This window comes from Vigna radiata, unplaced genomic scaffold (genome assembly GCF_000741045.1).
Source record: "Vigna radiata var. radiata cultivar VC1973A unplaced genomic scaffold, Vradiata_ver6 scaffold_390, whole genome shotgun sequence".
In the NCBI taxonomy this organism is placed as follows: Eukaryota; Viridiplantae; Streptophyta; class Magnoliopsida; order Fabales; family Fabaceae; genus Vigna; species Vigna radiata.
Genome location: NW_014542628.1, coordinates 143,839 through 159,984, shown reverse-complemented (window position 1 = coordinate 159,984; position 16,146 = coordinate 143,839). Strand labels below are relative to the sequence as shown.

Genomic DNA, 16,146 nt, shown 5'->3' with positions numbered 1-16,146 from the left:
TTATTAGTTTACTTTTTATATTAATTTTCAGATATTTTAATAATGGAATTTATATGTTTTGATGTATTATTTTTAAATATATTTTTAACGTATTTTAATAATGTATATTTGAAGATCTATATATATAATTACTTATAAAATAAGCTGAAAACATAAAAATAGGAAACGGATGTCGACATCCGTCGACGGATATCGACATCCGTTTCAGTGCCTGAACGTCTTCTTCATCAATACACACCACACAGAGCACACAAATGAAAGAACTCAACAGCAACAGACCACGGAAACCTCAATAAACATACCAATTAGATATCAACAATAGACAAAGCTACCCAATCCTACACATTACATACATTTAAAAAAAAATACAACAAACGAAAAGAAACTAACCTGTCCGAAACGAACGAAGCAAGAACCACCGCCCCACATTGCCGCAACACCCGCCGCACCAGCACCCTCCGCGCCGCCGCACACACCGGCAACTGCACCGACCAACACACCCGCAAACGAAACCAACGTCTACCACCTCTCCGCACCGCGCCGGACCGCCACACAGTCACCGCACCACCACCCACCGCACACCAAAACCACCAGACCGCACAAAGCAACAGAAAGTTCAGAGGAGGACTGGGAGAGTGAGAGTTGCAAAGAGTGAGAGTTGCAAAGAGCGTTTTGAAAATGAAAGGTTTGGTGCGGGTGGGAATACGAAGGAGAGGGAATGTTTGGGTCTGTGCGTGTTTGACTGAAGCAGAGTGTAAAAGAGGTAGGGTAGGTTAACTTTAGTAAATAGGGGTAAAAAGGTAAAATTAAAAAATTTAAAAAGGTTATTTTGTATTTAAAAAAGAATCCAAAAAAATTGGGGGGGTGGGGGTTGGAATTGGGGAGGTACAGGGAGTAACCCCCCTCATCCTAATGTATGCACTTGACCATGGCTAGGAGGTTTATCATTAGATACAGATAAATATTTGGGTCGAATTTGGTTCGTTTATTTATATCCATGATTGCCCTTCAACCTATTTATCAATTGGATGTCAAAAATATTTTCCTCAATAGAGATTTTTGCAGGAAGAGATTTATGTGGAGCAACCTTTTGGATTTTTTTCTCAAGGGGAGTCTTTTGGAGTAGTATGTTATCTTCCCAAATCTTTATATGGCCTAAACTAGTGTATTAGGACCTAATTTGAAAAATTTAGCAACGTTGTTCAACAATTTGGAATGACTTGAAGTGAGGCAGATCATTTGGCCTTTTACCGTCACTCAAGTGATGGATGTGTCTATTTCATAGAGTATGTTGATGACAATTTTCTTAAAGGCAGTGACCACCGTGACATCTCCCAAATGAAACATCTTTTTCACCATTTTTAAACCAAAAATATTGGCAAACTCATATATTTCTTGCTTATTGAGGTAACACAATCCAACGATGGTATTGTTATATCTCAAAGAAAGTATGCATTGGACATTTTGGAGGAAACTAGGTTTATGAATTCAAAATTTGTTGACACACCTATGGATCCTAATATCAAAATCATACTAAATCAGGTGGAGCCTATTTCATATCTTGAGCAATATTTAAGATTAGTTAGAAAATTGAATCATCTTACAGTTACTCATCCTTACATTTCCTTTGTAGTAAGTGTGATGAGCCAATTTCTTAATTCCCCATACGAGGATCGTATATAATAATCATACAACAATTGTTTGTTATAAAGCACTTGGAAAACACTAGAAGGGGGGGGGGAGGTTGAATAGTTTTAATGGAAAAATTTTCACAAACAATGTAATATCACTTTAGTCGAGGATTTAAAGACTTTACGCAAATAGTTAGTTGCTCAACTTTGGGAAATAGTAAAATCTTTTCAAGTGCTTTACAATTGTTAAAATATTTATACTGCAGCGTTTTAATAAAACTTCCTTTTCAATAACAAATTGTTTAACGGAGGAAGCATTTATATCAAAAGTAAGTGCAAATACAGGTTTTGTAAGAGAAACATTGAAGAGAACAAAGCAATAAGCACATAGTCGATTTTATACTGGTTCACTCCATCGAGCTACGTCTAGTCTCCTCTAACACCTTAAAGGGTTTCACTATAATCTTCAACAAGATTACAACTAAGTATTCTCATCACTCCCAGTATCCCTAGCCAACTAATAACCCCTGTTACCCTAACTAATTGAGTTTCACCACTCCTGGTATCCATAGTCGTCGAGTTATGGGTTTACATAGGTATGGAAAAATTCTAAAATGTGGACGAGATATATGGTGAATTATGTAGGCAACTGTGCATAATTGTTAGTTAAACAAAAAAATTGGGGTTGAGTTGTTTAGGACTTTGGACCGAGCTATTTTAGGTTAAATTGGGCTGTTTTAGGTTGAATCGAACTGTAAGTTGAAACTGAGCTATTTTAAGTTGAAACTAAGATATTTTAATTTGAATCGAACTATGTTAGTCTTTTTTGTGTTGTTAGTTTTGACCGAGTGGGGTTAGTTTTGACTGACCTGTGTTATGATTGGTTGACTGCATAGATTCTTAACCTGGATGTGTTAGATTTTGGGTCAAGATGTGTTAGCTTTTGGACCGAACCATGTTAGACCTCAGTTGGAAGGTTTTAGACCTCAACCGAAAGGTTTCAGAACTAGGTCGAGTTGTTTACCTTATTGGTTAAGTTGCTTTCGTTGTTGGCCAAGTTGTTTTCGTTCTTGGCTGAACTATTTTTGTTGTTGGCTGAGTTGTTGTCGTTGTTGGCCGAGCTGTTTTAATCGTTGGTCAAGCTATTTTCATCTTTGGCTAAACAATAGTAATTCTGTTTGCTATATATTTTATTATTGGTGAAATTTTTTGTTGTTGATTATTGTATTATTAATACAGTTTTCAGTTTTCGTTTGTTGTGTTGCTTGGTGGATTAGAGTATTTTTCTGGTTTATGTAGTATTTGGCGTAGATAATTGATGTTGTATTATTTGATGTTTTAAATGTTGAGTATAGGATTATTTGGTTGTGTGTATGTCTTCTCTTGTAACTGTAAGTCGAAGTTGGTTCATTTTCGCCCATAAGGCTTTGGTGAGCAGGGGAAAAGGGGAAACTTTGTTTCTTTTTCCCATAAGCCTATGGCTTAAGCTGAGTACAATGCTTTGACCATAAGGCTTTAGTGAGCATACAAAGTTTTTACTCATAAGTTTTTTGAAAAGCAAGGGAAAGAAGAAGCTTTATTTTGCCTATAAGGCTTTGGGTTGAGCTAAGTATAGTGCTCTAACCGTAAGGCTTTGGTGAGCAGACAATGCTCTCATAATTCTTTTGGAAAGTAGGGGAAACATGCTTGACCGTAAGGTTTTGGTGAGCAGGCAAGGTGACTGCAAGTTACATGAAAAATACATACTGATTGGTTATTACATTATGGTAATATAAATTGGTTATTCTTATGAATGTGGTTATGGTTTATGGATTGAAATTGTTGGTTTGAATTGGGTAGGTGGCTAATATGATTGGTATATTATCATGGGTTGTTTCTGATTAGCTCACCCTTACATGTTTGTATATGTTGCAATGATTGTATAACTCTTGTTTTTATACGAAAGTAGACGTTGGTATAGATTTTGTTGGAGACACATGACTATGAGGAGATGCGTTGGGGAACTTTTGCAAGATTTTGGAAAAAATTTGGAAAATTTTTTTTAAGTTGTAATAAGTTAAAATCTTTATAACTTTGTTGTTTGGTTTGGTTTTAAGATTACTTTATGTTGAACAAATAAGGTTTTGTTAAATTTCACTGCTACGTGATGGTATTAGAGTTTATGTTTTATTCAAGTTAATTGGTTATTTACAAATTACAAGTAACATCTTGAAAGGGGTGTTACAAGCTACATATCAACATTCCATTCACTAAAATTATGGAGCAAATTCCTACCTATGCCAAGTTTATGAAAGACTTATTGGCAAAGAAAAGGAGAATCTGTTAACAAGATAGGATGGATCTAGATGTTGGTTGTAGTGCAATAAAATAACGGCCCTCAAAACGAGGCAAGGCATTAAGTCACTCAAAATAAAATAGAAGAAACACCGAGCTATTTAAGTAAAATCAGACAACTGAAAGCATTAGACTGCGAGAAAATAAGCTTGGCATCTTAGTACTTGAGTATGAGAGAAGCTCGATATGCTACTGCCCTAGTATAGGAACAACTTGACATCCCAGTGTTCGAGCACAAAAAGAAATTTAGCACCCGAGTATAGGAGCAACTCAGCATCCAATCCCCGAGAACAAAAAGTAGTTCATGATTTCTAGTGATTGAGTATAGAAGCAACTTAGCACTCTAGCATATGGGTAACTCAATCAGAGTACAGGAACAAATAACAACTTGGTGTGACAATGCCCGAATTCAAAAGCAAGAGCAAATCAACAATCCAATACAAAAGTACGTGAGTTGTTTGCTACTCTGAGTCCAAACTGAGAATAAAGAAGGCGACATGACTCTTTCTCCAAACTCTCGACATACACCGCTAGTTCGCTAGTCAGGAAGTTGACACTCTCTTCAACGCAAACAAGTAATATGAACCTTAAGGCTAGGAAACCTGAAAAACACAACTGGAACTTTGTAACAATTTCAGGTCTTTGTTCGACAACTCTCGATTACTTTAGTACACAAGTCAACCATGTTACATCTACACCTTGGCCGCCTTCACTCATAGAGCCTCAAAAGAGAAGACACAACTATCAACCGAATTTAGTACACAAGCCGACCAAATTGCCATTTTCACCTTGACCGCCTTCACTCGAAGAGCGTCAAAAGAGAAGACGAGAAACACAAGGATAAAACTCGAATAATAATGCAAAAAATGCTTGAAGAATAGCACGAAGAAGACTCAAGGGATGAAAAATAGGAGGAAGAATGAAGTCAGCAGTATCAAAGTGAAGCCTGTCCAAAGACGACAGGATCGTGAAATCTACCTAAAGTAGGCAATGCTAAAATGAAGCTTTCCCGAAGATGAGAGCATCAAAATGAAACCAACTCAAAGATTACAACATCAAAGTGAAACCTGCTCAAAGTCAGCAGTGCCAAAGCAAAGCCTACTTGAAGTCAGCAGTATCTGTTGAGATTGTTGATAGGGGGAGCATTGGTTTAGCAAAACCTACAATCTTAGAGCTTCTAGTTTTTTATGATGACAACACATAATTAATAACACATGTGTATTTGGTGTTACATGTTCATTGCTTTCATGATTATGATTATATGAGAACATGTTTGTGTTGTTTCTATGATGATCATTGCAATTCACTATGTTATATATGAGATTTTATATGTGAATGCATGACAAAAGATTTGGAAAAAAAAAAAACCACATGCACTTTTGTTGAACTTTAATTGTGTGGCAAAACAACAGTTTTAAGTCGACTTCATTATGAAGTAAGTCGATTAAAACTTGTGTCTTTGCACAAAATTTTTTAAAGTGTGTTGTGAGAATTTTTGAAGAGAAAGTTTTTCCAAACTATGTATTACACTGTTACAAAGTCGACTATGTGCGCAAGCCATTCAACTAAGTTTGTTATGTTTTGAAATTTTGTTAATGCTTAACATATCTAACGATCATATTTTAAATTTGGTTGACCAAGCATTAAATGAAAATCAACTGCATTAATTGTGAAATCAATTATTTGCTTTGACTGCTACTAAATGTTATAACTGTCATGTTACATTCGACTGCATTAGTAGCTAAGTCGACTTGAGAGCGTCAGAATTGTGAAAAACTATAAATAGATGCGAATTTGAATTCTGTAAGAAGTTTTGTGATTCTAACGATTTGTGTGATTTCTTTCAGATTAGTGATCTCTTACAGAATGTGGGAAAAGCTCCAAGAATTAGAAAGAAGACCATGGTGTTCATCTTTTGTGGTTTCTTGAAGAGCAAGAATTGTGTGCTTTGACAGTCTGATCGATCTGCACTTTGAGGTGTCTGCTTTATGATCGGGATTCTAAATCTTTTGAAGATTGGCGTGTTGAACTGTTGTGATTACAAGAAGAAGGACGTGTTGCGTTCTTGACTTTGAGGGGTTGCTCAAAGGGTTGAAGACAGCAGGAGAGGGGATTCTTGCTGCTAGTCTTTGTTGTTATATGCCTATATTTTGATTAAAGGGTTATAGAGGTGTTTTATATTTTTGATGTGTTGTCGCTATAAACATCTTGATCATTATAGTGCATTTGCTTCCTGTGATTGGAAGGACACTAGATATAGGCAGGTTGGACGAACCAGTATAAAAATCAGCATTTGATTTATCTGAACCTTACACTTTTACATTCAAGTTGACTTTATTTTGTACTTAGTCAACTTTATTCTGCTGCACTTAAAAATCTTTTTCCTTGCTTTTCAAGAAAATTTTTAAAGGCATCAACTTTGCGGAAAAGATTTGAAAAAGACTCTGATTTTGTGTTTCACCAATTCACCCCCCCCCCCTCTTGGTGTGAGAAACTAAGCCATACTATTTTTAACTGTATCAAAGTGACATCTGTCTGAAGACGGCAACGTCGAAGTGAAACTTGCCCAAAGTCAGCAGCGCCAAAGCAAAGCCTGTCCGAAGACAACAACATCAAAATGAAACCAGCTTGAAGATGACAACATCAAAGTGAAACCTACACGAAGTTGGCAATGCCAAAGTGGAGCTTTCTTGAAGTTGAAAACATCATATCGAAGCTCGTCTAAAGCCGACAACATCAAAACAAAGCCTACCTAAAGTCAACAACACTAAGTAAAGACTACCTAAAGTTGACAGCATTAAGCATAGACTAATTAAAATCTACACTACCTAACAGAGCTTGCCAAAGCTGATTGTTTGGCATAAAGCTTTCCTAAAGTCTACAAGTCAAGTTGGAAGGACTATTTTTACATAGCGGCTTTCTAACGAGCTCGACTGGAGGACTAATCCACCTGAGAAGCTCGACCAAAGGGCCAATCTACCTATGAAGCTTAACCAAAGGGCCAATCCAAAAATAAGCTTGCTAGAGGGTCAATTCCCTTGCGAAGCTCGACCAAAGGACCAATGCACAACAAGCTTCGTTGAATGGTCAATAAAAAAACACTATATAAATCGGCCAAGGCCCGACTAAGAGATCAAACATGATCATGTAGCCCAAACCAAACTCCCAAGCTTATGTTCCTTTTTAGTCCAATAGACATATTACAGAACATGACCCAACAAGGCTCATTAAGCCTCTCAACTTTGGAACAGTCCAAACCTACTTCTATTAGGCGGACAATATCCACATATCATAAATAATCTCAATAGTTTGATATCATGGTTATTAATCATGATGAGGTATCATTTTGTTAGTATTAACTACTATGTTATTATATATTTGAGTTAAGTATTATTCTAATAGAAACATGAGCCCACAACTCATGTTGATCCTATAAAAGCAATTAATATTCTCCAAAAAATATTCACTTAATACTCACTTAATATCTCATAATCATATTTATAGATCCTAAATTTTCTTATTGACTTCTTGAACAATCTTTTGCAAGTCAATTTCCCCCCTTCAAACAACAAATAATTTCAAGAACATTTAAGTCACTATTAAGATTTCACTACCTATCTGTAAATCTACATTGAAGATTCCCCAATAATATCAATTTTATTTTCTAATATTTTTTCTTTTACAATATACTATGGATATCTCAAATATATAAATATTTTTTTCAGATTCTAAATTTTAGATATTACATTCTTTTATGAGTGGTAGCATTTGCTGAAATAGAAACAAATTATTCTTCGATTAATACTGAATACTATTTTCCTAAAAGATAATTTAGAGAATAACATAATTGATTTAATTCTTTTTAGCTTTACAAGATAATATCAATACTTTCTTTGTAAAGCTAAATAATTAACACATGAACCATTTTATTACGTGAAATCATTAAAATTTCAAGTGACATGTAAAGTTGGTGACGTGAAATCATTAAAATTTCAAGTGACATGTAAAGTTGGTGATTACGGTTTATAATTTTTTATCCTTAAAAAATGTAATACTTTCGATGTCTATGATTATAAATTTGGATTTTTTATATATATTGAATTTTGGCCCCAACTATCATTTTCCTATTTCCGTCGTTGATCACAAGCATCCCATAGGAATAGGGCTAACAATGACATACATCATAAGTATACATTATTTATTATTATATAAAGATAAAATGTTTCCGTATTCTTTCTCCTAAACTAATTTCTAGTTCTATGTTGTTTTTCTCAAAGCAGCAAACCTTAAGTTTTCATTTCTCTCCTGCCTTTTTTTTTTCATACACGCAAACAAAGTGTGATATAATCTTGATCACATGGTAATTTTATCTTATCCAAGTAAACATTCATTTTTGCTAAGCAAACTTGACACGAAGAACAAATTCCATCAGTATACCTAAACTATTTATGAGAAAACTAATGGGACCATCATTTTCTTAAACCATTCATGAACACAAGACAATAAGGTTGCTATTTAATTTAGCTAAGGTTTGGTAAATTCTAGGCAGTGCTCAAGGTGGAGTGTGAGGGATAATTAGGAGAAAGACAACCATCTGCAAGTAGTAGCATGTTTTAGGCTTTTTTAGTTTACTATTTTTTTATTTATGATATTTTAAAACATATACGTAAGATCATACTTAAGATAATGATTTGATTAAGAGTCCATATTATCATGAACAAACAAAAAGGAGAATAATTTACAAATGAAGTTGAAAAAGGGAAAACCCAGGACCTTGTTAATCTCACAATATGAAAGCCGCATTGCTGCTTAAGAATCACAAGATAAACATTATCAAGCACAAAACATTATAATCACTAAAAAGGACTGACCATAGGGACATTAGTGATTGTTAAATATCAACGTCAGATTATTTTAATTCTTAATTAAAATTGTATTAGAAGGTACAAATAGAAGCGTTTGATCAAACGAAAATTGAACATTGCTTGACATATTGGGGTATGAGATTTCAAAACAACCCCACTTGCCACCTCTTTTTCCCAAAAGAACAAAAACAAAAGGCAAATACTAAAGCTAAACATTCGAACAAAACATGCGCATAAGATTGTTCTTATCCATGTTAGACTAACATTTTAAGACTCTACTAGTTTATCTGTAACTCTTGTCACAAGTAATGTATATTGACACTTCTATTCGTATTCCCCGGTCTAAAGGCTTGCATGTGCTATCAACATTCATAACTAACTATTATTCATTGTCAATAAAATCAATATCACAAAAGGCAAATCTGATGTTAAGAAGCATCCCTTAACCAAACAATTGATGTAAAATTAGATTTTTTATTTACTTTTCCCCGTACTTTCTGTTTTTCCCCCAGTAATATAATATTTTTTACCTTGTAAGTTTTGACAATTTATTGAACTTCATAAAATCTCACACATGGAATAATTTAATTTAATTTAATTCTTACAACTCACACTTTCATAAGGTTATGAGTCCCATTTTCATCAGGGAAAGCACAAACACTTTGCCACACCATCTGCATGTATTAATTAATGAAATTCTAACCTCCCTTTCACCGGATTAGATTGTGTAGGAAGTACTGTTATTTTATACCAGGTATTTCAAGCAAACACAGGGGTTCCAGTTCCTTCAGAAGATGAGGGCTGCAAGGCTCGAATGCGAATGTCATATTTTGTATGACTGACCACTTTGGAGCTAGGAGATGATTCTGCTTCGTCTGACACAAGAGGAAAGGATGTAGTGTAGCCATTGTATGCGTTTCCAATATGGTTGCCACACTTGCGACAAAGAAGCTTGGTTCTTCGGCGAAACAAACCCCATGAGTGCTTATCAAAATGCGGCACACACTGAATTTCATCAACCTGGGTAAATCTGCTAAGATCAATATTGAAGAATGATATAATACCTCGCTTTATGGACTTCCCATATTTTGATCCGATGGATGAGGTGTTTCGGTTAGAGGAGGATAGATTCAATTCATAACCACAAGTACCACAGCTGCCAAATATATAACGAAAAGGTATTGTAATTTTAACAACAAAAATAAACAACCCAGATTAATAGCAGGTATAAATCGTCCGCAATATTAAGCTTGGTCTTTAATGTGACTTCAACAATTACAATGACCAAGTTAAGAATACATTTCGAAGAATACAAGATTGTCATCACAACTAATCATGTTAAAAATGTACGTATTTGCATCCAATAAGACTACCGTTTGCTTACAACTAAAGGAAACGGGACTGGAACTTTTGCATGCTCGAACTACTGCCCTTACATGCCATCTAAACAATCCAACAGACACCCATCAATCAAGACTTGGAAAAAGTGTAAAGAAATTTAACAAATGACTAAAAATACTTAGAACATACAAAAGTGGAAGCTAACCAACTCCTTTTCTATTTAAGGTGTTCCATTGCAGTGATTGGCAATCTAAGTGTTTACCAGAACTTGAGTAAGCCGATCGTGGAAATATAATCATGTTTTAAACATCGCTCAAGTTCTTATCACTCTTTATAAACATATGTTCCACAAAAATCACATTACAATCATTTTTCATCATTCAAACTTCATTATTTTTGTCTGCTCTAGAACCAATATTTCTTGAGCTAGGAACATTCACAGCATGATAAATTTAACTCTCAGAACACGGATTTTTTCCATATAAAAGAACACGTTTAAAGAGGAATCAAGCATATGCTACATACCTAACACACGTTAGTAGTATTCATATAATATAACAAAGCATAAAAAATACAGCCTTTTTTTTTTCTTTTCTTTTCTATTTCAAAGTGCTCAATGTTAATTTATTACTCACACAACTTTACAAAAGCTAATCAATATTTCACGAGATTGAGAGCAAGCAACCCATTCCTTCCCATGTAAAGCAGATCATCCATTTCAATCAAATACGATCTTAAACGCTTAACATATACAATTATCAAAACAGTCCACAAGAAAGCAAAACTTGATAATAGAGACACAAGCAAACAAGTCTAATTCCAACCACTTTCAAGAGTAATATGTCATGAGCACTACTATTCAAGCTGAATTTCTTAGTAGATGCAGAAAATCTAACAATTCAGATTTAAAATTATAGTTTCAGTATGGTCACAATCCTTAATATTATAAAAGATAATAGACAATTGCACCAAATGTAGCCAAAATCGCGTTCCCAGAAGCCTCAAAACCTTGCAATCACATACCGTTTTTAAAACTTTGCTTAATATGGAAGAAAACAAAATAGAAATGTCTTTTTTCTTGAGAAGAGGAAAAAGACTGAGTAACTCTCAATCTCTCTACAATGATCATGTAAATCCTACTCGTGAAAGTGACTGAGAGTACCCAATTTAATCCTCTATCACCAATCTGAATTCTCCTCTTGAAATTAATTGAATGAAAATGTCCCTTATAAACAAGCTACTATAATGATCACACTACATGGGATAAAAATTAAAAATGAAATTTTACAAATTAAAATAATATAATAACAAATAAAATACACATCACGATCGACGGTGCAGAACTATTTCCCAAACAATTCGATTGCGATTCACCAAAAAGAAAATTTACCCTAAAAAGAGAATTAACGAATTTAAAGAAAGTGCGAAGACGACGAGTTAGAAAGCGAACCTATAACGGACATCTCTTTGAGAGGAGCAAGATTGGTAGGAGTAAGTTCGGTTAAAGTGAACGTCTCGCTTGAATACGGAATCATCCATCACCTCTCAGAGTTTCCCGGCGGCGGTGGAGGCGGAATGCAGAAGAGCCACCGTGGCGGCGAGGGGCCAGCGAAAGAGAAGCCAATTGTTGGAAATTTGGTTTCGTTCGGTGAGCAGCGTGCTACGGAGAATTTGGAGCTTATTAACCAAACCAACCGAACGCGATCGATACGGTAACGTTTTGTCAGGGAATGAAAGACGAAGAAGAAGATGATGACGAAGACGGAGACGAAGCTTGAGTGAATGAAAATGGATTTGGAAGTTTTAATTTCTTATTATTATTATTTTTAAAATATTAGTTATTTATTACTGTGTAAGTTGATTTTGTTTTTTCAACCGCGTGGGATAAGTTAAAGGATTGATCTGTTGTGTGTGCCTAGCGTTTCGTACTGTGCTTTATTGTTTATGGCTTTAGGACTCTATAGAACGGCTAGAAGAGAAATATTTTACTCCAAACGAAAATGTTTTCTATATTGCAACAGTAAAATTCTAATCACAAACAAAAAAATATATAAAAATATAAAAATTACATATACTAGTGATTCTTCAATTAAATATTATAATTATATTGATATTATTTATATTTCAACATATTTTATTTATTAATTATATTTCTTTAATTCCATAATTTAATTATTTATAATGTTAATATTAATATATTACATGAACAATAAGTTTGTATCATATTTATCGAGTTTTAGTTACATTAGGTTGGATTCACATTATTAACCTATCAAAATTACGAAACCTAATATAATATAGGTAAGGTTAAACTCATTCGGAGGTCTCTATTTTTGTGGAGTTGTCCTAAATACATTTTCGTCTTTTAAGTTTTGTCAATTAGGTCTTTAATATTAAAAAATTGAAATAATTTGGTCCCTGTTAAATCAACTTAACGATGTTAACTTTTTATTTACCTGTGAGGGTGACGTGGATAATTTTAGACACGTGACGTGCACAATGGTTTTTTTTAATGAAACTTTTATATGTGGCATTTTTTTAAACAAACATTTTTAAAATTAAGATTTTTGTGAAACATTTTAAAATTAGGGTTCATTGAATTGAATTGGGATTAAAATCGGAAGATCTAAGGATACTTCATCCAAAAAGGCTCGCGCATCATCGTCCAAATTCACGTCGATAGCCCATGTCCTCCATCGTCACAACCTCTGTTTCCTTTGTTTCATCCATCTCAGAGGTGACACCCCAGTTTCCTCTATTTTAAATTGATTATTTCTTAAAATATCTACTAGAATCAAGAAGTAGGTCATTAGAAGATATGCATTTTCCACTATCCATTTAATCACATTGTTCATCATCTGTAATTAATAAAGGGAGCGTTTTTAGGTGAGTTCGTACAGTGGTACTGTTTTGGATCTGGAACTTCAAGAGAGGTGTGTAAGGATTTGGGATCTGAAAAGGATCTAAAGGAGGAGGTTGAGGAAGTTAAGGGTCAGGGCATTCAGACTTCCCTCCATCACCGAGTCTGAAGGAAGAAAGTGAAAAGGGATACGGTGGTGGAGGAAAAAGAGGGTCAGCGTGACCGGCAGAGGTTATAGTTACACCACTACTATCTCTAATGTGGATTGAAGCATTCTTCAGCAGACCAAGATTATTATTCTAGTGTTAACCGCATCATCCACAGACCGAACCTGAATGCACCGAATCTACAAAAGAAGATTGTGAGTGATGAAACCTAATCTGCAAAAGAAGAAGCAGAGAAAGCGCACGAGAGTATGTACTCTTTGCCGGAGATAGTTTTGAGAAGTTCAAAATCTATGATTTGGAGTTGCTGCAATTTTTGGACCAATTCGACGATGTTTCGCTCTGATAATTGAATGCTCGACTTGGGTTGTTGTGCGAACTCGATTTGTCGCTGCAGCTCGAGCAGTTCGTTGTCTATGGTTTGATCTTCACGCACACTCCAAATGCGTATCTCTTTCGACCTTTCAAAAATCATTGGAATCTTTTTCGGTTTTGTTGAAGAAAAATTTTTAATCAAGGAACAAATCGTCTTGCGGTTTCCCACTTCCCTCTCTCGAAATCTTGAAATGCTTTTCAATCTTCAATAACAAGAACCCTAAATCCCTAAATTTTACAAATCAACTATGCCAGGTTTCAAAATCCATCCAAAAATCTAATTTTTAAAATATTTCTTTTATAAAATGTAACGTATAAATGCCACGTTTAAAAAACTATCCATGTCACCATCACAACTCATCAAAAATTTAACCCCGTTAAATCAATTTAACGGTAAGGACCCAATTGAGTCAATTTTTCATTATAAAGGACTAAATTGACAAAACTTAAAAGACCAGAATCAAACTGGAAAAATCCTACATAAATAGGGACCTCCGAATGGATTTAACCTATATGTAAACTTATATCCTTATACATCTCACGAAAAACCCTATTTTAATAAGTCACAAAAACCAATAATTCAACGTGAACTTACTAACAAATGTTAAAAAAAGATACCAGAATATTTCAACCTACAATTTTTATGTTAAGTCATTCTACACTTCTAAAAGAAATAAAAAATATAAAATAAATCAACCCTAATTATTTTCAGACATACAAGACTAATGTAGATTCAGTTATTACGAAAAATACTAATGTAAAATTCTTTAGTTCCAATACGTTGGTAGGTTAACTTAGGACGATAAAACAATTTCTCATTAAAATAAGAACACATGAATTAAAGTCATTTTAATCCAGGTAATAATATTATAACAAAGAAAATTAAATTCCATTTTCAAAAACTGTTACTCTTAAATATTTTCTTTTACTTTAAAATTATATATTAAATGATAAACACAATATAAGGCAAGAAGTTCCTAAAAGAAAAGATCAAAATTTATAACAATTCTTATTATCTTATCTTCGTACTAACTTCAATTTCGAGAAACTATCTAGTTTCACTAAATTTTAAACACGCAAAGAAGTATTCTTAATAAGATTATTTCTTTTTTGTTAAATATCCAAGTATTTTGTCTACTTTCTTCTTCTGGCAATCTTTTCAAGCATTTTTTGAACAATATTCTATTTTATATTTTTTTTATAGTTAAAAGATTTAATAAGTTTTTATTTATGTTGGTTTTCTTAAATAGGTTATTTTTTTTATTTTTTTTTTCTCAATTAAATCCTTAAAAGTATAAAGTCAATGCAATTGGATCTTTGCCGTTAAATCGGGTTAATGGGTTAAATGAAGTTGAGTTGCCACTGTGATGTGGAATCATTAATTGATGTGGCACATTCAGAATGAAGTTGAGTTGCCACTATAATGTTAAATCATTAATTGACGTGACACATTCAAAGCATGTTATGTGGAATATGTGTAACTAAAAATAGGGGTCTGAGAATTGAATATTGGGAGATCATGAAATTAGGTTCATGAAAACGAAATTGGGAATGGAGAGAGTTTGATATTGGAGACGCGGCAATTTTAAGATTCACAGAGTGTTCGACATCGCGTCATCTTCGCACCACCGTGGACCACCATGGACAAATCTTGACAGGCATCGCGAAACAAACAACTTGTAAAAGAAAGGTTTGGGTTGTTCAGAAAAGAAAGTGGCGAACATGAATGGTAAGGGTGGAAAGAGTTGTTGGAAGAGTGAAGAAGGGATGAAAGAGAAGTAGTATTGTTGTGAAAGAAGAACATATGATGAAGTTAGGGTTGAAGGAAGAGAGAAAGTGGTGAATAAGTTTTGTTCTGTGTGGAAAAAATATGGTGAAAATGATTCAACCAATCAGTATACAATTACTTTACTACTATCAGTCTAACTATATCAATTCAAAAAGGTTGCTTTAAAAACGTAAAAGATCATTGAAATCAGATACGCTAAGTTCCTTATGAGCAAATAAAGAATCTATCAACTTCTTCTACGTGACAATTCCAACAGCCTCACGACATCAAATCTCCAAAAACTTGCAATGAACTCACCCAAGCCACGAACCACCTGCATCTCATCTTCCCAAATCACAAAATCCATTGAACCTACAACCAAAGATATCATGAACTTTAAATCGCATAGAAATCCCTAATCCCAAATCGCAGAAAACTAAGACACAGATCGAGCTACTCATGGCCACCACCATCCTAGCAACCCGCAAGCCACCAAAATGCAAAACCCTAATTTTCTCTAAAGAAGAAATCACGTCTCCTTCGTCGTAGCAACAATCGCGATTTCCAATTTTAATTTTTATCAAAAACCCTAAAACAACAATACGAAGAACCCTAATTTCATTATTCCTAATTTCAATTTTTATCAGAAACCTATTTCTTTAATTGTTTAATGTATCATATTCCATATATCATGTCATCCATCTACCACATAATTTAATGAAACTAGGTCACAACAACAGCTCAACCAAATTTAAACCCTGTTAACTTAATTTAACAGCAGAAATCCAATTGCACTGATTTTTCACAT

The 16,146-nt window shown here is 34.1% G+C and overlaps 1 protein-coding gene across 1 annotated transcript; it reads right to left on the bottom strand.

The window, feature by feature from the left end:
- Positions 1 to 9,410: 9,410 nt before the first annotated feature.
- Positions 9,411 to 11,970, bottom strand: LOC106780553 (uncharacterized protein At4g08330, chloroplastic). The gene is made up of 2 exons (XM_014668857.2): positions 11,622 to 11,970; positions 9,411 to 9,986 (listed from the first exon to the last, which is right to left on the bottom strand). The coding sequence occupies exons 1-2, from the start codon at positions 11,708 to 11,710 to the stop codon at positions 9,590 to 9,592; spliced, it is 486 nt and encodes a 161-aa protein (XP_014524343.1). The 5' UTR covers positions 11,711 to 11,970; the 3' UTR covers positions 9,411 to 9,589.
- Positions 11,971 to 16,146: the final 4,176 nt, after the last annotated feature.